The 27,092-nt window shown below is 37.3% G+C and overlaps 1 protein-coding gene across 4 annotated transcripts in view; it reads right to left on the bottom strand.

The window, feature by feature from the left end:
* Positions 1–27,092, bottom strand: part of CTNND2 (catenin delta 2) — a 640,896-nt gene that overhangs the window by 494,931 nt on the left and 118,873 nt on the right. For all 4 annotated transcript variants that reach the window (XM_063162733.1, XM_063162752.1, XM_063162763.1 and 1 more), the window contains exon 2: positions 24,487–24,620. In XM_063162733.1, coding sequence (XP_063018803.1) covers positions 24,487–24,620 — 134 coding nt within the window. The remainder of the gene's footprint in view (positions 1–24,486; positions 24,621–27,092) is intronic.

Below are 27,092 nucleotides of genomic sequence, written 5' to 3'. Positions count from 1 at the left end.
GGTAAATGTTAATTTTATCCTTTGTGTTTAATGTAATGAAACTTTTCTGTGTGTTTACATTTGCACAATCTATTAGTATTGTGACTCTTAAATGAATCCAAGAGTGGCTTGCTTATAGCTCAACAATGCTCAACTTGCACTTCAAAGCAATAATTTTAATAAACACACACATTAGTGGATTGACTATATAGTACCTGCTTATTTGGTATGTCAATCATCATAAATGGAGACAGATATTCTAGGAATTCCTGTACTTGAGAAACAGTAGCTAAGTTCAGACAACTACGCAGGCTATTTCTTAGCTTAAGATCCTGTAAGGAAGAGTTATTTCCTCTGAAAAATCAGAATTCTCTCTGAAAAACTCTCAAGAATAATAAGAAACCCTACTGTTATTGTTCCTGAAGGGATGCAGCAAATTTTTCTCATACTTTGTCCCTACCTATACAAAAGGTAGGTAATAAAGGAAGCCTTCAGTCATTTGTTGTCGGACTTCCTGAAACTTCTGCCTTCTTTGCTCTCTGGTAGTCAGCAAGAAAATCTCATTTTTCATCCAAAAAGAAAGGCCTATATTTATGTAAAAGCACGAAAGTAAGTGAATTCCTATGTTCAAAATCTGAAAGATTAAACAAAAGCAAACCAAAATAAAATAAAAGGACTTTTCTTGGCCTGTCTGATCACATGTTTGGTACTAAAAATCGTGTCTGAGGAAACTGATGTTCTCCATTATGATACAGAAGAAGAAATCTTTACAGTCTGGTTTCTACATGTACCACCAGAGTGGCACAAGGTAAGAGCCCATCCTGCTTCCCTTTCCCACAATGAATAGGCTTGTAGGAGGCAGAAGTTTCTCTCATTACAAGATATAATAGTAACTTATCAGTGCCATTGAAAACATGGTCACATTTTGAAATAAGTTTAAAGAACTTCTTTCAAGTTCAAATTTTTGCATTGCCTCGCCAGCATTCTGCTTGATGCAATAGGAGAGAGATATAAAAGTATTTATTGCAACAAAAGATTGAATTAGGTGTTTCCACATGTGAACCATGATGGAAAATATACTTGTTTCAGCATATGCCAAAAACTACGGCATGTGAAGGATAAACCAAACATTGCCAATTCCTTAGGCATATTTTAAAACTTACTAGGACTAACAACTTCATCTCAAACCACTTCAGTGCTCCTTATCCTGCAGACAGCCAGCAGCAGATTGATCTCTCCGGATATAGAAGGGCTGCCTGCCCCTGCCAGGCTGGCCAAAGAAGAGACAGTGCTATCGGTTATGTTGGAAAAACAGGAAATGCAACCCTCAGTGCAACACCAAGTCACCAGCACTGGCTACTGTCTTGTTTCTTCTCAGTTTACTGTCATACAGTGTCAGCAACATCCAGAGGCAATGGATTTAGCAAGCACAGTTGAGCACTGTAGCATATATTCCCACAGGATCTGAAGCACCCACCATACCTTACTCCAAGACTTGAAGTAAAGAATAAAATTCCAAATTAAAAAAAAGAAAGGCACAACAACACTTTTCCCCTCTTGAAACTGAAGCACATCATAATTTTTATTTATATACTTATATATGAATAAATTTTCCCCACTCTCCAAGCACAGGAATACAAAAACTTTTTCCTACAGTGGAATATTTTCTTATTCTAACAAAAAAAAATACAAACAAAAAATTATTTTAGCAACTGAGAGCTTTCACCTTTTTTAAATCTGACAGGAAAAAGGAAAAAACTGTTGCCAGATTTACATGGAGGGAACACAGGCACCTCAGGCAAGAACATAATTAACTGCAATCAGATCAGAAAACATAATTTGAACTTTCCTGTTTTACTAAGAGCAAAGATAAAATATTTATATGTTATTGCAAAATGACTGTTTTTATTATTATTATATTTATTTGTTTCACTGAAACTGACACTAAGCAGAGGAAGTATAAATAAATACAAAACCAAAAAGCCCATAAAAAATACTGAAAATATTTGGATGGCAGATTTGTTCCTTCAATCTTCCTTTTCGGTTTCAAAACCTGCCATTAACAGAACTGCAAAGAAGGAAGAATAAAGAGCTGCTCAACGAATTGTTTGTTTCTTAAAGTACTAAAGAAATGAAATATTCATTTACTGGTAATTTATTTACCTTGGAAATTAAAACCAAAAAGCAAGTAAGAAACCTGCATTGAATTGAGAATTTCTTTACAAATAAATTAATGAATGATCTGTCTGATTTGATTCTTAATAGGATCCTGGGGAGTCTAATGCAGAAATCCAAAATATATGTTAAAAAAACTACTTTTAAAGCTATCTTTAAAAACTCCACACTGTCTATGTGACTGATCAAAGCTGATTATAAAACATTAAAACTATTTTGGAATGAAGGCATGGTACTACAGTTCTGAACAGCACAGCCCTTCAGCAGCTTTTCATTACGTTCAAGTGAGGCTGGCTTTATGCTAAAAGCATCTTATATCCTTTTGTGCCTATACAGACCATACAGTCCTGCCTGCGTATGTCAGCTCACAGTGACTGTGCTCATGACACACACCCAATCCCATTTGCTAGACTGCCCTCGGCCACTGCACGCTTCTGTCAGCTCCTTGCACAGCCCAACCTGTGCTGTGCCTTTGTGCCCCTGGTGCAAAGGCAGGACAGACAGACAGCACGTACGAAAGCACAGGCTGCCTCTGGAGTCGGGCACAAGAGCTCCCTGACTCCAGCCTCAGCAGACAGACTGCTGCTCCCTGCTTACAGCACTGCCTTGATCTGAGCTTCTCAGGCCAACCTGCACCACTGGGGAAAATCTCAGGGCAAATCAGCTTGAAATCTTCAAGGCGTCGTTTTTGTGAACCTACAGAGCAGGAACAGCAGAAAACTGTATTTATAAAACAAACACATCCTGCACTAAATATGAATTACGAGCAGCAGTTGAACAGGTACAACCCCACTAGAGAGATGTTTCCTCATTCCAGTCTTTATGCCTGCTGTAATGCTGTGAAATTATCTAACTGCAGAGTATAAAAGTGCTCATTCTGGAAGCTTAAAATACATACTTCTATGTACACAAAATAAATGGCTTTATTTTGATAGCCATGATCAATATTCAGGCACAGCTGTTTCTGCCACAATCACACACACTCAACTAGAGAGCATTAGGATACACTTCTGTTACTGTAAGATAACGTAAATATGAGCAGAAATTTTTCCATATTGGTCAAACTTTTAGAAGACAGTGGGAGCCCACACTTCTCACTGTGGGTTGACTTGAAAAGACTGACTTCACTGACTTGAAAAGACTAAGAATGCTAAGCATCTGAGAATTAAAGAGACTATATTTTCTTTCCTTTTTTTTTTGGGTGGGATTTTTTTTCTTTGTTTAGTTTTTTTGGTTTGTTTTGTTATTGGGTTTTTTTTTCCTTTTTTTCTTTTTTCCCCCTAGGTTTGGTTGATTTTTTTTTTGAACATTCTCAGTGCAAAATGATTTCATTTTGTGAGAATCACTTGTATATTGGTTCTGGCAAAGTTCCTGAGATCTATAATCAAGCTCATTTTGTCCTGTTTTCATATCTGCAAGTAAGGATGATGAGGCAGTTCAGACTCATATCACTGCAGCTGTGCAACTACTTGTATTTAATTTAGCTTGCAGTGATAACTAATAAAATTCAATGAGCTTGCAAAGGAGTAAATGAAGACAGAATGCAAACATTCAGAGCTCAGAGAAAAAAAAAGACAGCAGATGCATGAGATCAAAATGATCGCTCTCACAACTCTACTATAGCAGCAGAAATAAAATAGCCTTGCAGTTTTCACTAAATGCATCAGATTTTGTGCATTTAATGAGTAAGATCTTTAAAAACAGTTTCCTCTTCGTGTTAAATAACAAATGTAAAATTAATTTGCATCAGTAGTTTGGTAATATTTATAATTTTCACTGCTTGTCATATTGGAATTGGGTTGTGCAAGTGGTCCAGAATTGCTTTGCACACTGATTAGGTAACATTAAAGTTTTAGCTGTACTTTCCATTAGATTCCCTTTAAAGCATTCTGCTGAAATATTTCCTTGTTGGAAAACGATTATTAGTCAGAAGCAAGATATTACCTTGGAAGTTGAGAGACAGGAAGCAGGGGAAAGGAAGAAAGATGGAATATTTCAACAAGTGTCAAACGTTTCATCCTGAGCATGTTTGGAAAATAACAGTATTTTTTTTTCAGAAAAAAACCCCAAAAACAAAGAAAGAAAAAAAACAAACAAACAAATATGATTTTGGACAATTATTTATTGGGACCTTGCGATGGAGAGAACAAGAATGTAGAGAGCGTAGTTCTGTATTACTATATAATAAGACAGGAAAACTAACCTTGCTAACTCAGCTAAATAATCCTCAAACACCTACACATCCCACCACAGTCTCCAAGTCCTCAATTGTAGATTATCTAGCTTTCTACTGATACAGTTATTTTTATTAATAATCTCCTAAAGGTTATTATTAAGGTTATATTAAGTTTATATTAACTAATCTTTTATATTTTATATATAGTTTATATTAACTAAGTGTTCAAATATTTCTCTTCAGTAGAAGATATTTCTTTCTGGCCATTGAAAAAAAATCCAATTAAAAAAACCCACCACCACCACCACTACCCAACGAGAATAACTTGAAAGACATAAAAGCCAGTGTGCTTTTTACCAAGAGAGAAATAACAAAAGCTGTAATAGGGTTTTAACTAATTTCTCAATTAAGACTTGTTCAGCATTGGACTAGACTTCTAACATTATACTGACTTTTTAGTATTTTAAAATATAAAGGAAATTTCCAAATTCTTGTACAAATACATAGCTCAGATACAGATGTCTTAAATTTGAAACCCATCTAAAGTTTGAAATTTACGAAAAAGTTGACAAAACCCTTCTGAAAGCCACATAACTTGTTACATACTATAAGTTGTTAGTATATATATTATTCATATACAGGTTATTTGCTATACTTTAAATTTGTGTAATGTCACGTAAACATATCCTGCTTCCTTTTAAAACAGGAAAGTAAGTTCAAATAGTCAAAAAAAGAAAGCTGCTGTAAAAGAGTCATAGAATTTGGATACTGTATCACTCACATTTGGAAATTTATATGCTAAAATTGCTTTTGTACTTCCATGTAATTATTTATTTTCAGGAATTAACTTAAATATCACTTGAATCCCAGTCTTCAAAGCCATCTCTTCAAAATGAAATTCAGGATTCTACTCAAATCTCTAAGCCCTCTGACTGGCAAACAATTCATACAAGTAACTTCACCAGCTGTATTATGATTTTCAGGTGAGCACAGTTATGCTCAAGGATCTGCAGGATTATTCCCCTTTCACTATAATATTTACATAGAAATTGCTAGAAAATTTAACTTCTAGCTACTCATATGAACACAGCTACATCAGCACTTGGGAAAGGACTCCCCAGATGCCCAAGTACAGCAAGAGTGTGACAGGGAGGTCACATAAAGAACTGAGTAACTCTTTCCTGCCCAAGAAGTAAGATCATTTCATATTTACCATATCCAGACAAATAATCTCCTTTTGTATAATTTCTTTTTGTACCATTTTGGTTTTTAGCAGCCCTGTAGGTGGATGCCTTTAGAACCTTTCATAGCTCAGAAGACTGAACACAACTTGGTCTAACAAAGGCAACTTTGGAGCGTGGAGAAAGTGAAGTTCAGGGAGCTGAATCCCAGAAGACAGCAACATAAAACAAAGTCCTGCACCTAGGGAATTGTGGAGAGCTGAGAGGTCAAGAAGAGACAGGTAGAGCACCAAGCCTCTGTGAGCCATTCATTCAGCACATGCCGGGATCTAGAAGCAATTCATTTATTTCATTTTGAGACTGCAAGTGCTCAAAACCACGGGAAATTCTGATCACCTGAAGCCACCTCTGGTCATCCTCAGCATATTAACACATGCAGTACTAGCCCTCCCAGATACTGTCTGTCTGTCAAGCCACTGAGAGAGAGCTACACCTGTATTAATGATGTTGCTCCATTACAAAGGTGTGCAAATGAAAAGGTCTTGTTTACAAAAACGTGCTCCTGGAGATTGTCCTAACTCACTATGGAAGTGTCAAAGATACTGAAGATTAAGTTATTTTAATTCAAAAATTGTATGACAGCATCCATAGGTCCTAGCAATGGGAAAGGATTTTACTGTGTTGGGAATAAAATGCTAATGGAAAAAAATAAGCTTTTTATTCACTATGCAAGTCCCTCTTTCAATAAAATATGTCACACTAATGAAAAAAATTGAGATACTAACATGATAACTGCATAGGAATTCTTGTGTTGTAGAACAACAACTTCATTAGGGCTAAAATTAACTAGTTGAAATGCAAAACCTACTGAAAAAATAACCCAAACACAGATGATTTCTGTAATCCAAAGCTAGGCAGCATCTTAGTCAGAAAGCATCTTGATTCCTGTAATAATCAAGAACACTATGGCAAAATTACTTTAAATGGCCAAAATCACAGAAACTTGCTGTAGACAGTAAGGCTTTACAAGTATATGAAAATGCAGAACATCAGTTTTACTGATAGTGATGCAACAGAAGGAATTGGAGAAAGTAAACTTTAACTGTGAACAGACTGCTGAAGAAAATGCTTGCACATTAAACAATGCACATTAGCTGCAGCAGATTCTGCAGAAAATTGTATTATTATTACATCCCCCTTCTGGGCACTGCTCAAATACATTGGATTATAGGGTATGGCCCAGATTTGAACAACAATACTCATTAAGAGTAGCATAAAAGGTAAACCAGCACTGTTGAATAGCATCTCCGTAAACTACAAGAGGTTCACAAAAGCCCTTAAAGTACAGATTTTCTTTAAAGCACCAAGCATTTCTTAGGATTTAAGGAAGAAGGGCAGGAACAGGTATTGGTATATGTCTACTGTATAAATAGTCTGATAAAATAGGCAGAAAAAGGCCACAATCAAACTTCTGTTGCCTGAAATCCTCATCTGGCATGCTGGAACTTCTTCTAAACAACTCCTAAAAGAACAAGAACTGTGTCTGACGTGAAAGTCATGTATTTTCATGCCAACCAGTTCAGTATTAGAAAGATAACAATCAACATACTATATCCTAAAATCCATCATTACAACAATTACATTGTATTTCTCCCTCAGCTCAAGGGAGAGCAGAACAAACACCAGGAAATACCTTGCTGAATCTGAGGATTAACACAAAGAATAGTCTCCTGCAGAACTGATCATGCATTCAAAAAGTGTTGACTGTTCTCTGTGCCACTGAGATCAAGCAGTCACAGACAGTCAGTTTATTGCAGCAACATGAAATCTCTCAGTCTCCTTTATTAGCAATATCTTGTTCTGGTTTCCAGCCTAATTATTTATATGCTACACATGCTACACACAGCCTATGAAGTGATTAATTTTCCTGCTGAAGGCCTAACTGACTTGCCTGGACTTATTTTCTGTGACCTGAGGTCCAAGTCACATGGGGAGATCCAAAGTCTCTATGAATTAGCTCTGAATCCTCTGAAGGGAAGGTTCAGCCCTCATGAGATAGGAATCTTTGCCATATTAAAGTGTGTAACATCGTTTTCATACCTGTTTTGCTCTTCTCCAGATATTCAACCTGACACAAGCAACTGAGAGAAAAGTGCCCTCTCTCCCTTAAGGGACCCATGCTGTCTTTCTTCTTGTACATATACACGCAAGCTGTCTGAAAAAAAAGGTAAATGCTACTTTTCCAAATAAAAAAAAAAATTAAAAAGCTAAGGCATTGTGAAAAGAATGGATCAGTCATACAAAGTTTGACAGAAAGGATATCAAATCTAAACGTGAGGCTACCTTTACACTTTTGTATTATAATATCAAGTAAACACCAATTATTTATTTCCACATGTTTATCTCTTGCAAATACTAAATTCTGATAGAGTTTGAGAATTAATAAAATTGGTGTCTAAAATCTATTTTAAAAGATAGATGACATCTCCAGGGTTGAAAAAAACCTAAATCTTATCAAAATCTTCCAGTATTCCACTCTGTGTTAGCTAATTTTCCTCTTTATCCACCAGTTTTGTTGGTTGATCTATTCCATTGCTTGCCACTTAATATAAACAGTGAAAAGTATTGAGATTATACTTCAATAATCAGTTATCCTCAGTTTCTATACTGTTTTTAAAGCATTAAAAACTAAGTAATCACAATGGGGGAAATGTTAAGCTACACTGTCCTCCCTTACATTTTATTTTCCCTAGTCTACATAAAAAAATATTTAAATCATAATTTCAGTAAAATTGTATGTTATCAAAGAATCAATACAGAATCACAGAAATTTTGGCTGGAAGTCACTTAGTCTCACCTCCCACTAAAAATATGGTCATTACCAACACCAGATCAGGATTTATGTATTTGACTGGAAAAGATCAAACTCACAGTGTTTCTAGTAACCTCTTCCATTCCTACAGTTAACTCTTCATGAAGAAAATTTTCCTGTGTCCAGCCTGAACTCCTCAAGCTGTAATTGATGGTATTGCCCACTGCTGAACTGTATACCACTACTGAGAAAAGTCTGGTGCCATCATCTTTGTCCCTCCTTTTGATGATATTGTGAACTAAAGCTAAACACACCCTCAGCCTCTGCTTCACCTGGCCCAGCTCCCTGAAAATCACAGCTCCTTAACTGCTCCCATTACATCATGTTGTCTATGTCTCCAACCAGTTTAGTATCTTGAACTCCAGATTTCTCAATATCCTCTCTGTACTGGGGTTACCAAAACAACACACTGTTGTGCAAGAAGCAGCTCCAAGTAGGGATGGTAACAATTTCCTTCAGTCTGCCAGTCATGTTCCTCCTTCCCTCTAATGCAGCTCAGTACACAGGGAGTTTTGTCTGCAGTGCTGGCTCCTATTCAGCTTGACATTCCTAATGATTACAGGTCCTTTTCAGCAGGGCTGTGACTCAGACAGGTGCTTCCCAGCCATGGTGTTGTTCTACCTCAGATGCAGGATTTCAATCTGTTCTTCTTTAAATGCATGGGTTTCCTATTGGCTCAGTCCTCAGTTCATTCAAGGTCTCAGAATGATTTAAGACTGAAGCTCAATCTGGCTTTCCAAGCATCGCCTTAATTTAGTATCATTCATAAATCTGCTGAGGGTGCATTCTGTTCAGTTCTGTCATCCAAGTCACTGCAGAATTGAGTAGCAGGAGTGCCAGAATCAACCCTTGAAGTATTTTCACTTTACTGTCTGATAGTTGGTCAATTGGTTAGTTGCTAATATTGATTACTACTCTTTCAGTACAGTAGTGCAGCCAATTTTCAGCCCACTCAACACCCAGCCCATGCTTCCTCAGCTTACTACTCACAACAGCGTGGGAGAAGGAATCAGAAGCCTTAATAAAGTTACAGTTTACACCACACCACATGTGCTCCCCTCATTCACAGGCAAATAAAACACTGAATGCACTGCAGAAATCTGTTCTGACTCTTTCTAGACACACTTGCCCTTCTCATCAGAGGATGATGCTCTCCATGATCCCCCTGGAGACTGACACTGACCTGACACAGCCTGCATATCCCACCCAGTACCATTCTCCTTACTTTGGTAAAGGCTGCTATAAGATTAGGACTTTCCTCTGACCATGTTTCCTCTTGGATGACAGCTGCCTTGCAGTACTATTACATAAATGAGCTCTGGTCAGTCTTGGCATAGATCCCCAAGAAGGTGAATACATCCATTTTCTACTAAAAAGTTCTGAACCTGTGTCTCTGTCATGGTACTGTCCCTTGTTTGGGAACCACTAAGAAAACAAAGAAAATTTCTGTTTTTTCTATATTTCTACGTCCACCATTAGATTACTGCCGACATTCAACCATGGACCTGCAGATTTCCTAAGTTCCCTCTGGAAAATACTTGAAGGATCCTTTCTCACTATTCTATGTGTTCACATTCAGCTCCAAGAAGGCTTTGGCCTTCCTGATTCCTATTTCACTCCTTCAGAAATAATGCAGGAGAAATTAAAGGCACTATATGAAGCACAACAGCAAACTTGAATTCAACTTAAAGATCATAACAATGTTAGGAATGAATTCTGTGTTCTTTGAAGGAATGGTGGTGTAGGCTTTTTCTTCAGTGACATAAGGCATCACACATAGAAACTTTCATCTAGTAGGTAATGCAGGTGAAAAAATTCTTAGAAGTCTCAGGGATCATTGCAGAAAAAGAAATGAAAATAGATGAGTTTTTCCTGCTATAAATCAACTAGTCTGATGCCGGGGAGGGGGAAGGGGGGAAAGAAAAGCATACAGCTGGTGATAACCTGTTTAATTTACCTAACAGAGTGAATGGAATTGAAGTGATCTTTCTCATATTATGCATTTTAGTAATGAATAGAAACATTTTAAAACCTGCACGGCAATTTTTATCAAAAGCAATTAATCTTGAACTCCAGGGAAAAAGGGCAATATTAGACCACAACTGAAGGACACCCTGATGCCACCATTTAATGACTCTTTTAAGTACATATACAGAAAACAAATCTTAAAAGTAAACACACCCAACTAGGAAGGTCTATATCAAGAATATTAAAATTAAAATCAGAATTATTTTCATTTAAGTCGCTTGTGCATCTTTGTCAATGTTAATTTAATCCCTTTCAATGTTAACCAGAAGATTTTCACTTTTCTTTAGTTTGTCCATTCATACCTCACCACAATCATTGATGAGAGTTTAAACAACTTCTCTGCCTATTTCTCCATTTTCAAGTAATGAAGATTATTAATGCAGATTACGGATCAAAGAAGTCCATTTAGAAAAAATCAAACTTAAGTTTCACAATGTGGAAATCTTCACAAATATCTAAAATACTGAGCAGAACAGACACAAATTAATATTCTTTTTTAAAAATACTGCTCTGTATGCCTATCTGTGCACTGCTACACTAAAAGGAACCACTGAACTAAAAAAAAAAAAAAAGGTAAATACTGAGGTGCATAAGTTAGACCACAGTAAAGGGTGCAGTTGGCCTCATAAAAGTTGTTAATTATACCTATAAATCTTGCATTATGGCTACAGAGTCACAGCTTACCTTAGTAAATAAAAACCAGCAACAACCAAAAACTCAAGGGACTCTATGTACCATTCAAATTCAGTGTAAGAAGCCATAATAAGGCAGCTCTTTGCATGGCCACAGATTGAGAGGGAGTAGACAAAGTTGTCAACGCATGAAAATAAAAAGCAAAACTCCTTATGTGGTGGGGAAAACTGAGATGAATAAACTTCACATGAATCTCACTGTACACAAAAAAGATAAAAAGAGGAGGGAACACACTTGTTTCTGCTCTGACTAAACTTATGACAACCAGACAGATTTCTTTAAATTCCTTTCACCCCAATGCATAAAGGAAACACATTTAAGTATGGCCTTTGCAAACCAAAATGCACTAGAACTAGTGACAGTGTAAAGGTTCTCTCTCTCACACAAAAACAACCTAGCAAAGGCTCCAAGTATTGGAAAATTTCTCCTGCCAAATATGAAAATACAGCTGCAGATCACTGACACATCACTGGTGAAGAAAGTACTTTTTTATTTATTTTTATTTTTAAAAATTTGTGGAATAAGCTGTAGTTCACTTTCTAAAATTAAATGTAAAGCACTTAGTGGACTTCTCATCAGCCTTTAAATATTGATGTATTACTAAATAAATAAGTGATTTATTTAAGTTATTAACTCAGCTCTTCTGCATTTAGATAGGCATCACTGTGGCATATGCTATCCATTAATTTATATTTCTGTGTCTGACAGACAATCTGGCAGGTAAAGCACAGCACCAGCAGCAGTGAGAATTCAGAATCAGCCAACAGGCACTGGTCCAAACCTCAGTTTTAGTGGCCATCAGATTCATCATGGACAACTGTTGAGGTTCCAGCTGGTCAGCCCCTCATGCAGCCTCAGTGTGACAAACCTCCAGGGTGGATGCTGGTGCTGCCTTTTGGCTGGGGGATTTTTGGCTGTGGGGATTTTGGCAAATCCCCACAGCCTGCAGTCTGTATCCCTGCAGCCTGTGGTCTGTACCCCTACCTGCACTGCTTCTCAACCCAATGTCACCACAGTGGGACACCCAGTCCCACTTTCAGCAACACAGGCCTTACCTAGTGTTGTACCTGGTTCCATAATACATTTGTTGGGCATGTAGGATGAAAATACATTGCTAGTTTAATCTCAAGAATTTATTCATTGTTTATAAAAACCTTTAAGGACTAGTACAGAATGTGACAACGATGTCATTTTTGGATTTTCAAAGCTCCAGCACCACATACAGTGGTCAAAGGTTTCAGAATGGTGCCCATGCACATGCTGCAGACAGAGCTGCTCCTAACTCCATTTCTGTGGCTGCAGCCATACAGAACACAACCTATTCCCAGGTTTTCCATGCCTGAAAATTTTTAGCCAGTAGAACAGCATCTTAGAGCTATACCATGCACCTACCTTTGTAGCAAGAATGAGTACTATTTGGTTGGTCTCTGACACAATTTGTGCCAAACTAACAAACAAAAAACTAATCCCAAGAATCATCTATTTTCACAGCACAGGCTATTGAAAGATACAGTAAGAGAAATAGTATTTTCTAAGATCTGGAACAAAGAGAACAGCATAAAATGCGTTTGAACAAGTTTTCTTGTGCAAGCACTGCTTTGTGAAAAGAAAAATAGAAGTTTTAAAAAACATAATTAAAAAAGAGATCATCTAAAGAGTCCATTTCACCCTTCTAAACAAAATTAGTAATCCTGCATTAATTCAAAATTACTAAATTCTGGAATGTCAGTTTTGAAGATGTTAATTAATTAAACATGATTATGTTACTGGCTGACAGAAGAATGCAGTAGACCTTCCATTTCATCAAACCTACTACAAAGCCAAGAGTTTCCAAGTGAATCTGCTGACTTATTATGAAGAATCAGCCCTATTTATAGCATCAGATGTACTTACCCTCAAGAGGTCTGTCAACAAAAGCTTCAAATAATGACCTAGATTGACAATGAGCTGAACAAAGACGAATCTAACTATGCACAGGAAAAATAAAAAAGGAGGAAAAAATCTGCAACCACTTTGAAATATGAAAACAATATTTTCCAGGAGTACCAGCTGTAAAACCTAAAGCACTGAGCTACTTCAGAAAATAGCAATACACTGAATATATAAACAGGATTTTACCAAGATGTCTTACTCTGCTGGAATCAGGGGGAACAAAATATTTACTGTTTTCAAGACAATACACAGTACAATTCTTAAACCTACTTATTTACATCAAGACTCTGAAGATTATGAAATATGTAGAAGTGAACACATAAAGTTGCAAAATTTTCCCATTCTGAGCTTGTTTTTTTATTTTCATTTTCACTGAAAAAATCTGTTGAAAATTGCCTAGCCATGTGAACATGAACTAGAATTTTTCCTGGACGAAGGGGCTGGTAATGGTATACAAATGGCTCAATTTAAATCTTATTTACAGTCAGGCACACCACTGCACTGTGTTACTGTTGGGGTAGATGGATAATCATGGCCATGGGATAGCAGTGCAACATGAATTGCAGGTTTGAGTGATGGAATACCACACTAAGCAGCAAAATGTCATTCCAGATTACTCAGATTGTTATGTTGAAGGGCACTAGAAATCCAAGCAAGGAAAGATCAACACAGACAGGAGCTAGTAATGCATAAGACATGGGACTGTCTGAAAAACTTAAAGAATAATGCCTTTTGAGAAATCCAGGAAAAACAAATGTGGCAACTAAAGGAACAGAGATGAAATTTGAGAAGTACAGTTCACATTTTGAAGCAACTAAGGAAACAGACCACAAGCAGGTATCTGCTGTGTTACAATCCAGACTGGAGAAACTGAGGGAATACTAATAGAAACAGAAGTTTTACTCTGTATGCTGTCCAGTAGAAAACCAGTGGCAGGTTTTTGCTTACAAAAGCTGGTGTCACAAATGATTATTACCCAAAAAGGTAATTTTCTGCACAGGGGAAAACAAGATTTTCCAATCATATATTTTTAAAATAAGGGGCCAAAGAGCTTTAAGAGATCAAAGACACCCCCTCCTCCCACAGCCCCCTACACACTCCCAGCTTAGACACACACCCACAATGAAGGAATGCTCTGAAGAGATAAATAGAGGCTTCATGACCTGAAGGCTCAGGGGAGAATAATGGCATGATTAATCACAAACCTTGAAGAGGAAGCCAGACTCATCTTCCTGCCAAGGGAAACCCAAGGGTGCCTTTGTTTTAGACAAACGGACTGTATCAGCAAAGTATTTTGACTGTTTGCCTAAGAGCCTGTCCCTGAATGAAAGGAATGTAGACCCAGAGCAAAACAAAACTAATTTCAGGGGTTAAGTTAGTTTTAGCTTCTGGTAGAAATAATGTAACTTCTGTATGTACTGGACCTGCTTATAAATTATCATCCTATAACTCTAATCAAGGGAATCTTTTACTCACTTAAAAAGTGTTTAGATTGCTTTATGCTTTTCTGCAGAGCCCAGTCATGCCCTCAGCAAGTGACTTTGTCTGCTGTGATCCCACCGACAGTGAGTGACTGATGCAGTCCCAGTGCAACAGTGTTGTGGTGTGATCATCCCACCTGTGACCTCCTGCATAGTGCCTCAGCCCAAACCACATATGGACTTTCTTGACAAAGGCTCTCAGACATCAACAGAGAAACTGACAACTGGCTGAATGGACTGTTCAAAGGCTGGGGACTCTCGGGCTGGTTGGGATTTATTCTGAAAACTGTGTTTTTAGTGCTGTTTATTTTAGTTATAGTTATTGTAGTTTTTAGCATTGTTTTTGGACTAATCAAACGCATGGTTCTCAAGTTAATTTCAAGCTCATCTCCCCCTCCTGAGGTCTACCATTTGGAAGCCCTCAGTGCTCCAATGGATGACCTAGAAGCCTCAGTGGAAAACATTGACCCTCCTGTAGAGGAAGAACTGATTTACCAACCATGGTTTGGCAATCATTCTGCACCACAAACACAGTCCTTTTTAAACAAAACTAGGGGGAGATGTTGTGGTGTGCTGTATTGTCCCTTTTTGGCCTTCCAGGTCACTTTCCCAGGTGTGCCTATACTCTCTCCCTTCCCCCTTGCCCCCATGCTGAGTGAGTCCTGTCACTCAGACTTAGCATTCCAGCAAGGCGTGGTGTGGTTGGTCAAGCTCAAAGGATGCCCCTATGCCCAGAGGTCATTGGCCTTTCTGGGTGTCATCTTCCCCTGAGACCCTGCCCCTCTCACCTGGTTGGTGGCTCACCTGTACCTCCCCTCCCCCTGTCCCTGAGCTTAAAAAGGTGATCAGACCATGCGGCCGAGATTCTGTTGGAGCAGTTGCTCACGTTCAGACCTCTGTAACCATGGAATAAACCTCTGGACATTAAACCCTCCAGCAGAATCCTCTCCTTTTTCTCTTCACCATCGCCTGAAGCTATTCCTCCTGAGGTAACGGGGTTCCTAACAAGCCTGGACTTGTTCAGTGCCCAGCTGCAACCACCAGCAAGCCAAGGTATCTCTGGGGTGATACACCGCAGTTGCTGCCTTTGGCCCAGCAGCGAGGGTCAGACTGGCCCAGGCACAATCTAACTGGTAATATTGGGAGCATATTTTTTTCAATACAACAGCAGACTCCAGGCAAGTGGGCTGAGGTGGGACCCCCCTCCTGGGAGACCTGCCTCAGTGCCCTGCGGCTGCCAGCCTTGAGCTCCAGGCATGCAGGACAGCTCCTGCTATTGCACTCAGAGGGGCATGGAGGAAGGAATATGGTCCCCACTGGGGAGCTTGCTGGACAGCTTTATGTGAATTAAATGGAACTCTTAATGAACCAAGTAACTCCTTTCTGAACAGAGTTGTAGCCTTCAGCTGACTTCAACAAACACATTCCTTTCTGAGGACCGAGAGAAGCTCAACACCATGATGCTGAGCTTGTTCCAAATAATTAAATTCCATTTATATTGTATCAATTGTATGGTGCAATTGCTGCGCTTCACTAACTCAACTGTGATTTGAGTGAATTGTAGTATCACTTTCAAATCAAAACCCCCTGTAACTGCAAGTAACGTGAAATTAATTAACCTTTTTACTATATATTAAAGATTCCTCTACATATATCTAAAAAACCATGATCAAAAAGTACTGCACTATGACAAGGTCTCAACAAACAAAGAAGTTTAAGCTGCTGTCATCTCATATCTACCCCTTTAAAAAAAAAAGCAATGAAACCTCTTAGAAAATAAAAAGGAGAAAAACATCTTTGGGCCTCAGGACTTGGATTTGCTCTTTGCATAGAAAAAAAATTTCATTCATAAAAAGTAGCAAGGAACCCCCACAAAAAGTCTGGCTCCAGACTTTATTAAGCATGTTATAGGTTATACATCTAAAGCCTTCCTCCAAATCAAAGCGAGTAAAGTTTTACCTAAAATACAGTGTTAATGCTGAGGAAAAGAATTATGAATTAAGCAATTAATTTGTCTCGACCTTTACTATTAATCTTCAAAGTATTTTTTTAAAAATAATAATGTCCTTTGCTGGCCTTTTACTCCTTTACACTGGAAAGATCCTCATCAGAAGCAACCAGAATTCACCAGAAATTTCAGAGGTAAACACATTTTCACCTCAGAGAAGGAAAAAGAGAAGTACATACTCCACATGTTGAAATCGATTTATTATGTCTTTCTAAACTGGTTTATTCTTATAATAACTCTCTAACTCACAACCTAGGTTAAGGTTATTTTGGTAGTAAAGTACTTTAACTCTGGGGTAGGCTTAAGTTTAAACTTAGTTTAGCATTTCTTGGGTTCTATTTTTCATGTAGGAGGATAAACTAAATTGTAGCTTATTTCATCAAAACATAACATGAATAGAATTCAGCCTACCCCTAAAGTAGTTTTACCTAGAAATACAAAAGATTTAAACTATCCACATGAAGATATAGTTTCCTTTAGGAGTAAATGCATCAGGAGTAGAAAATAATAACATGTGAGAAAACACATAGAAACAGATGGGGAAACACAACAGAAGTAGTAAAGTTTTCAAAATTACATAAGAGGAACAAAAATTGCTAAAATAATTACAAAAATCAAATCTTCTTCAAAAATCCCATTTAAAATGTAAGTTTTAAGAGCAAGCTGCATGAGAAACACTGGCAAGACAAGTAAACAGGGTCACTGCAGAATCTGGAAAGTGCTCTAGTAGTTTTTTAAATTTCCCAAGAAGACAAAAGAAATAAAAGCAATCACTAACTGAAGCCTTCAGAGTTTTGCCTTTTAAAAGCACCTAATTTTCTCTGTTGAAGAGATGTGATGGTTTTGAAAGCCTTGGAACTCAAGCCTCAAATATTCTCTATGCAAATGACAATTACCGTTGATAAATATTGCCTAATTCAAGTGTAGAAAGAGAAAAATGCTGAAAACAGGTTAGATAGCTAAGTCTCATAAAGACTGTAATTTGATTTTAGAGAAAGAAGTGGGGCAGATTTGTGGGAGACACACCCAAAACTTCCGCCCCCCTGAAAAATTATACAGGCCTTTTATGTTGGACTTTCTGAATAATTCCAAATATTACAGCAAAGTTGATTAAACTCATGGCCTGAAGTATATGTTTACAACAGCCATGCTAAAAAAGCCCAATACTTGCAAACAAGCTGACACATTGACCCATCTGCCCTTCACCAAAAGGGACAGCAACACACTTGACCTCCAAAAACCCAAAGCTGCCATCTCAACTTTTCATATTTCCAACCCACTCAGCTCCCCAGCAGCATTCCCCACGTGGCTGCAAAGTACATTTTTTGCCAGTACAACAGAGGGTGATGCGTCAGAAACAGAAAAGGCACAACTTGACTCGCTTCTTGTAAGTATTTTAAGCTCAGATCTGCCTTTCAAGTGACTTTGAGGTGAAACAACCACTACACTGGTTAAAAAAGTCAGGTTTAGAAGTAAAAATATTTTATGTTTAAAGAAGCCCTAATGAATGAAACCAGAGAGAAAATAATCAATGATCTTAAAAAGTTATAAATGTAATATGTTAAAATGTTAAAAATGTAATATACTAAAATTTAAATTATGTTGGCATTGAGATCAATATTATTACTTACATAGGGTATCTTTATTCCAAGTTTGAAACTATTCCACTATTTTACTAGCAAAAAAATAAGCCAAGGCAGAAATGCTTTGGGATTACCAAAAGCATGTTCATACACTGGCTGTCTGATAAGAAAATATACTTTGCCTTTCTTTGTGATGGCCTTTATTAATGCCTTAAATTAGCATTCGACTGAGCTGTGGCTAAGTGGCTTTCTATCCAGCTCCTCTGAAATTCCTGGCTTTGAAATATTATTTTTTCAACATTACTTCAAGTCAAAATAGTATCATATATAACTCTAATTTTATGCTGATAATTAGCATTTTCTTCTCTCTCTTCAAAGATAGTTTTGCTGGGAGGGTATGTTGCCTCAATACTCTTCGATCACACTAAGTCTCTGCAGAAACCTTTCCACTTCCAGCTCATGTCAAACTATTCCAAAATATTTTGGGTTATCACTGCAACCTTTTATCAGTGAAGCAATTTTTAGTTTCTTCATTCTGCATCTCCTATGGCTACAGGGCCTTTGGCATGACATAAGAGCTACAGGGTCCTGAACACAAGTAACTGTTGCTTGTTGAGTTCTCCAGTCTTGTTAACTTCTGTTTCCTGAGAAGCACAACACAAATACACTCCCACTTGCTCTGAAGAACTGTGTGAAAGCAGTCCCAGACTAAATTAAGAGCCTGAGAATCTTGCAGAGCAGAGTGGATACTAACTCCATTCCATGATTTCCTGTCACTGTTACGATGGTCATAACAAACAGAACACCATGTATTTGAGAAGGCTTATCTCTCTTATTTTTGCAGCATGCTGTCTTTTTATACCTTCTCACAAAGTAAAAAATAAATCAACAATGTTCATTGGTGTAAGGCGGTCTCCACCACTGTTTTCCACCAAAATTTAACTGCAGGCCCCTCGTTTATTTTTTCTCCTCTGTTTCCATGCCAATGGCCTTGATAGAACTCCTTTCAGGGGAAAAGACAATCCTTATCAGCCTCCCTTGTTCAGCTAACTCTTTCTGACTCACAAACCAGCTGTGAGCCCTTCCACAATTTCCTTCTTCAACAGGCAGTGTGATGGTGTGCTTAAAAACTTCTCCACTCACCTTGCCATTTCCAGTAGCAGAGTTGGACATCTCAAAAGCAATTCCCATCAACCTGAAGATGTATCTGGGAAGCACCAGCTGTATTTCAAAGCTTCATAATTCAATAATGTGTTGGTCCATTCAGCAACTTAGAAGCATGGTATCTACTGTACAGACCTCTGCTATTCTAGTGCATATAATACAGCAGGGTCCAGTTCTTGTCTTAAATCAATATATTAATGAAAATAGAAGAGGAATATCTCTCGGGAATATTTTAAAACCCAACTGGAAACAAGGGACTTCTATAACTAAAGGAAATGAATATATTGACATGCTACTTAAGGAAAATTATGAAAGAAATACATATTGATTGAATACAACTAGCATTGTTTCGAAATAGAGTTGCTAGAACTTTTGAAGGCAGAAACAGGGCCAGCTGTTTAAGGGGAAGCAAGACATGAATATATCATAATTGAACCTATTTAGAAAACCTGTTAAACACTCAATACTACTAGAGTAATTACTGGTACCAAAAGGCAAGAATGGAGTTTTATTTGGAGAATATTACATATTACAATATGGCATGCATTATATTAGGGAAAACAGTGCATATGTCATTCTGTAGTCAGATTTGGGGGCCCAAAACTTAGATGACTCTATGAAATGTTATGACCTGCTGGTCAGACTAGATGATTTTACATCTCTTCTGGACTTCAAACCTCAAAAAAAAAAGTCTGAATTGAAGCATCCATCTACATATATGATTTTTTTTCTAAAACTTCAATCATGATATAAAGACACAAAAAACACAACCAGACAGACCAAAGGAAAAAAAAATACTGCAATTTTACTTACACGTATCTATATAAGATGTGCATGGCATACATAACCCCACTTCCAAAGTGTACTAATAGCTAATATAAAAGTTTCCTCAAGTCAGATATATTGCCCTTATTTAATACTGACATGAATAACAACACTTAGTAATTACTGCCTTGTATATGATTTTAATATAGTTTCAATTCATAATTTCTTGACAAACAAGTAGCTTTCTAGTGGAAAAACATCGTAAATATTAAAAGCAACATAAGCCATTTTAGGAACAAAGCACATCTTACAAAGACAAAAAAAAACCCCAAACAACCCAACCCAAAAAGCCCAAACCAAATCCAAAAGCCACCAGCAACCATAAAAGCCAGACTTCTGTATTCTCTGGAATCAGCGATATGATTTAAAGCACATATCAATCAATACTTATTTGAACCATGTGAGAAATATTTCAAAAGAATTAGTCTAAATGTTTTTCTTTAAAGGGTGCAACTGGATACAAGTATCTTTATTCAAAATAGGTACGCATAAAAAAGATTCAAAAGAAATATTAACATTGCCACAACTTGCTCTTTGCATAAGTTTTCTGAAAGTGAAAGCTGTTCTCTGAAACAGCCTACTACTAAGATGCTAAAGGAATCTAGAGCCACAAAGAAAATAAAAAGAGATGCATGATACTATTTCTGAGTTGAAAATAGCTGCCCATACTTCAAGATGGATCTTACTCCTAGGAAATTAAATTATCACATCTTTTCCAAGTGTTCCTATAAAAATAAAATCTGCCAAAACAAGCCTCTGCTAGGTCACTGCAATCCTGCTCAGCTTCCAAGGGAGCAGTTTTCTGTATGCCAAGAACCAAGTACTGTGAACTACATATGCCTGGAGACTTCCAGGAAAAGCATCAGCTTCATTACATGTTTACTCAAAAGGCTCCCCAGCAGCTATTTCCACCTTCAAAAAAGCATCAACAACAGCTCTCTTCCCTGGATGTTTTCTAACAAGTGGGCTCAGAAGCCTCTTTTGCAGGCGGAAATTCCCAATCAGAAGCACATCATACTTTTTGCAGAAATAGTTGCATCTATCACATATATTCTCACAAATTAAGAGTCCTGATATCTCACTTTTTGTTGAAGAAGTTTTCCCATATTTACAGATGCAAAACCAGATGACAAAATGCAAGGAGAAATGGCCTTAGGTTTTCTAAAATCTATGAAGCATTGGGCCAAAGGTGTTTGCCAGTATATCGTAAGAAAAAAACTGCTTCATCCATTTTATGGAAAACTAAAATTATGTCTTTATTGCTTGATTTCTCTTTAAAGAACTTTATACTGTCTAAAAAATCTCAAACAAACAAACAAACAAAAAAAAAAAAAACCACACAAAAAACCCACATAAAATAACGCCAAAACAACTTTCATTTTCACAGAAGTTATTTACTATTTCTCTTCATAAGGACTGCTCAAAAACAGCTAAGCCAAAGGTGACTGCCTGGCATCTCATGGTTTCTTAGACACATGGTGAATGATCCTGACCTTGCCTCCAGCAGTGCTGTCTAACCTTAAGAAAGTTCACAGCAAGGGATAAAAAATGGATTCAAGTTCCATATCTATCAGTTCTGAACAGCATCTCTGAAGTCTGAAACCCAAACATGAATCAGCACGCTTGTCCAGAGGTAAAGCAAAATTAAATGGCCTGTATTTCAAAGCAAGGAGTTTTGCATTTGCATTTTCCAAAATCAATCTAACTCCTCAACAGCAAAATTTCTCTCCAGACAGATACCCTCAGCTTGAAAAGCATGTGGCTAAATCTTCTTATTGAGTCATGACAATCATGTGTGTCACTTTACATTTGACATAGCAAGCACCATTTTTTACCCCAATAAACTTTTTAGACCCAATAAATTAGTTCCTCAAAATGTGACAAATTTTCATTATATCGTTTAAATTTCACATAGGAGATTCAAGTAAAACAAAAAAATACAACATTTATTACCACTTCTCTGTGCCTTTCATGTATCCTGTCCTCTTCAAAGATTGCAAACACTTTTGACTTTTTTCCATATCATAGATACCACAGTTTATTGCCATCACTCAGTGACAATGTTCTATTTATTTTATGAGAAGTAGCACATGAAGTTACCCCAAGTGTTCCAAAAGAAAAAATGCAAGGAAACCTTTTAAAGCTAAGCATCAGCAGAGAAAAAGAAAATGTAATATACTTGATTGGTTGAAAACCATCCTAATTATGACTGATATGTTGAAAAACACCTTAATTTCTCAATATTGACAGTACTTTTGAATAATTGTATCTGTGTAATTCTAGTTATATTTTTGGCTACAGTCAAAGAGCTTGCAGAGCAAAATCACACACCAGACAGTAAAGTAACTCTTTCGTTCTTCTAAAAAGGAGGTGGCTACCCATTTGAACAGTCAGTTAGAAACAACTTCATTTACTCCAACAATGGAGAATCAGTGCAATGTATTTCATCTGTCTGAAGACCAGGATTGTGGCATTACCTAGAATTTTTCCAACAGAACAGAATATTAAATAACTGAAGTGTGTCAAAACACACAATCTTGTGAGGAAAAAGGCCGAAAGTAGGTTGGGGATGGGGAGCTTGGGGTTGTTGTAGTTGTTGTTATTATTATAATTGCTATTATTATTGCTATGGCCATTGTCACTGTCATTGTTATTGATATTATTATTATTATTATGGCTTGCTTTTGAGCTTAGTACAGTCTTCCAGCTTCAAGATAGGTCTGACTAGAGATACCTGCCAAGAAGCAAATTTCCTTAAGAGAACACCTGTTAAATTTTGGTACCTTGTATTACAGTAGTTCAAGACATTATCTTTTTAGTCAGCAGTACCTTAGGTTAGCTGGCTAGGCTGTTCTTGGTGATAAGTGAATGCAGAACTACTTTATTACAGGCTCCTTTCTGCTGTGGTTCACAGGAATCAGAAATAACTTTGCTAATATATTACCACCTGAAATCCTTTTCATCTGGTGGATTCAGCAGCAATTTCCTCGGGTACTCAATTGATTTATAAGGGTGGAAGGTTCATTTGTAAAACACATAACCAGGTGTAAACTAGTGAAAATCACAACAGCAAACAACAGAGTTCTTGTCACTATTCCATACTGTGATTCACATTCCAACACACAGATACAGCTTCTATCTATGTAATGTCCCTGTACACTTTTTCACTATCAAAGAGTCAGAAAGTAAGGCAGGTATTTTTCTACAAAATAATGCAGTGACACAGGCTGAAACACTGGCACACACCCAAGAAATATCATTGACATGGAAGAGAATACAAACATCTAAACCATGGGCAATTTTCAATTCCAATAATGTGCCACAAATCTCTAGACAAAGCTCCACATTTTAACATTTCATTTTTGCACTCCTCTTTTCAGAACAGAAAATATGACTAACCTCTACCACCCAAAAGAGAGAACTGGCATACACCAAAAAAAACCAAGGAAGAGAGACAATTTTTATAAGATCTCTAAGACTCAAGAGCTATTATTCCAGGGCTGAGAGATATCATAAGCTGAACTCATGCATTAATTTAAATCAAGAACAAGTCAACGTCTTGGGCAAGGAAAGATCAGTACCTGATAAAGGAAGAAACAATTTAAACACCTTCAGCAAGGAGAAAACTGCCTAAAAGCAGCTGATTTTAACGTCTCTCCTTGGAATTCCTGTTGATGTGTCAAAACAAAGGAGGCAGTGACAGAGACCAGCTGTTTGCATTAACTGAAATATTAACCATCTCCTAAAGTACAAAAAGGCATTAAAAGCAAAATCTCTGACATTCAGCCCACAAAAATTTACCTTAAAATGTCAAACCTGTCTTACTAGCATCAAGCAGACCATCACACTGAAGACATTTTCCTTGAAAGTTTCTCATATTTTTGTTTTAATCATCCAAAACTGAGTGTCTCTATCTATACCCAGTTTTGCCCTGATACAATCTCACATTAGGTTTTACATAAAACTCCCAAAAACATGTATATAAATTTTAAAATCCTAGGGCTCTTACTAATCCTTAAAAAATTCTGCAATAACACACCTTATCCACAACTCATTTGTCTATAACTCTTACATGCCAGTATACTGTAACTCCACATGCAGATGCCAACAATAAAAGGAGAGACATCAGAAAACCATCATCCACAGTAAAGTTTGAAAATAGAGAATAAAATGAGCAATTAAAATAAATTATATTAAACTTACTGTAGGAAAGCTTCCAGAAGTATACTAAAGCATGAAGAAATGGTTCACATTCTTTGCAATATGCATTTGTGAACTAAATTATTCAGATACCAGCTATGAAACATTTGTTAAAAAAAACAAAAAAAACCCAGTAAATCATACTATTGTTTTCCAGTTTTCCAGCCTACAGATGCATCACTTGCCTACCTGTTCTTTGACTGAAGCTAGAATGGCAGAGGTTGTCTCAGTTTCGGAGCCATCGCCATTGGATGTGTTCAACACGGGACTAAGGGAACTTGTCTTGTCAGAAGACGAGGGCTGGTCTGGAACAGGCATAGTTTCTGCAGTTCATGGAAAAATAAAACAATGGATTTGTTATCATAAACCTCATAAATATCAGACTCATATAAATACAAGAATAATAACACTCATTTAAAGTAAAAATTATAGAATATACTTTTATACTGTAGAATATATCACTTATTTAAAACATAAACAATTCCCAAATTAAACAAAAAAATTATCTCCCAGTCTTACTCTGAAATAGTTACCAGCCGTACATTTGTCAGGATTCAAATAATTTATAGCTGTGATTTTTGTATAGTATTCCAGTGGCAGCATACAACATAAAATTACAGTATCATGAAAGTAATGAATCATGAAATGCTTTGCAAACAGAAACCCAACAAATGATACATAAGAGAAATATAAGGTATCTAGTGTTTGCTTGCTAACACACATGTTTATTTACCATGTGTAATATTTTAAATCTAGGTAACTTTCATACACTTTCTTCTAGTCTAGAAGGTGATTTTGCCAACATTTTATCTGAGTATTTTTATGAAAAACAGCACACCAGTTGTTAAGCTATTTTTAAGATCTCTTACCAATAAAAAAAAAAAGAAAAAAAGAAAAAAAGGAAAAGAAAAAAAGGAAAAGGAAAAGAGCCTTGGCATTTGAAGGCATTTCTAGCATTTCTTTTCAGAGGGCAAAAACAGTGGTGTGACTGTGGAATGATTTATCTTTCTGAAGGCTAAGCTATAGTGCAGTATCTCTGTTTAAATGTCACTATAGGCACATCTCCAGAGGCAGACACGTTGTGCCACATTCCAGAAATAAAGGAGCAGAGAGGCAGCTTGCATGGTTATGCACAGGCACGATAGGATAAAATCATGTTCATGTGGGAGCTGGCCAGAATTGTTCTGAGCAAGAGAAGTGGCCCACAGGCTGCCAGCTGGATGGGCCTCATAAAGAGCAGTGGGCATATTCAGAGCAGTCACCACTTGCATAAAAAGCAAAACTCCTGCCTTGGCTCTATTCTGCTGGAATATAGTAATACAGCTTTTTCTTGAAGAAGTGAGAAGGCTGAAAACAGTAGGAAAGGGTAGTTGGTAAAAACAAATACAGAACTCAATACCCAGCCCAGGCATCCTTGCATCAGTCTGCCATGGAAATTAGATCTCTAAAAGAAGGGAAAAAGACATTCTATAAAGCTTTGTCTCTGAAGCCACAGTGCTGCCCAAGAAGACACAGCTAGTGCAGCTGGGCAGTATTTTTCCAAAGCTTCCTGAAGCTCAAGACACTGGCATACATATGCAAGACAAAAACATGAAAACACAGATTATTCATAAAAAAGCCAGTTATTTGTTAGAAGAAAAATCTCCCTAAATCTCAGGCTAGGTTAGTTTATATATTGAAGAATGTGATAATATATAATTATTAAAAAGTTAAAGAAGCCACATATTTTCATACAGCTTTCTTTTTGTAAGCAAATCTGGCTGACAATGGCAAATACCAAATCTTTGGCTCTGGTAATGCCCTTGCTCCAGACACAAACACTATTTGAAGTTAAACTGGAAAACCTTGGGGGAAAAGAATGGTTCCTGGGGGGAACCTGGAAAACCTGCCTTCTTCCATCACCAGGACAAGCAGACCGAACAAAACTTCTTAACAATTCCAATCCCTCAATCTAAAAGGACTTCTTGGATTACATTTTCTTGGGTTTTTTTTTTTTTTAACAAAAGAACTGACTTCTGTTATAGGAATTCAACTAGCTTGTGACATACAATTAAACTTGCTGCCATCTTGTAAGTACCAGAGAAAAGACATGCAGGCACACACGTATAAATCTTTATTCTGTTACCTTGCTTTCAAACCATCTAGTTATTATATTTTCTTAGTAAATTAATAATTATATTGTCATAATAGAAACAAAAGTAGTTTTCTTTTTGGTGTGGCAATTTACATACAAAAAAATTACAAATGGCCAAATAATTGATTTCATTGCCTGATAGTTAATTTTGCAGAGCGATCTTTGCAGAAATCACTGTAATGCAACACTCCTTGCTATCAGCTCTGTAGCCTGTGAAGCCTGAAGGAGCCCAGGGGACCCGAGCACACAAGCAAGGCCAAGTGCAGCAGCAGTCCCACCTGCCCTGCATGCACTCGCTCCAGGCGCAGGGAAGCCGTGCTCCCTGCTCGGGGCAGCTCACTGGGGAGACACATGGAACTACAGCGGCATGAGGCTCAAAGAACTGCATCCAACACGGCGCTGGGCTGGGGAGGAACACCAGTGCTAGGAGGAGAAAAGCTGCACATTTTTTAAAAAAAATTGCAGAGTTCACAGATTGGGCTGGTTGCTGCCAGGGTGGAGTTTTAACTGTTTGTTGTTATAATCACCTGTTGTTTTCATTAACTACCTGTTGCTGATGGTTAAGAATTCCCCCTTTTGTGGAGCTGCTGCTTCCTGGAAGTGAAGAGGAGGGGACATTGGAGTTGGCATGAAAATGATATTGGAACCAGCATGCAAAGGA

This window comes from Melospiza melodia, chromosome 1, assembly GCF_035770615.1.
Source record: "Melospiza melodia melodia isolate bMelMel2 chromosome 1, bMelMel2.pri, whole genome shotgun sequence".
Lineage (NCBI taxonomy): Eukaryota > Metazoa > Chordata > Aves > Passeriformes > Passerellidae > Melospiza > Melospiza melodia.
Note: the sequence above shows the minus strand (reverse complement) of the source record. Positions and strands in the feature narration are given on the sequence as shown.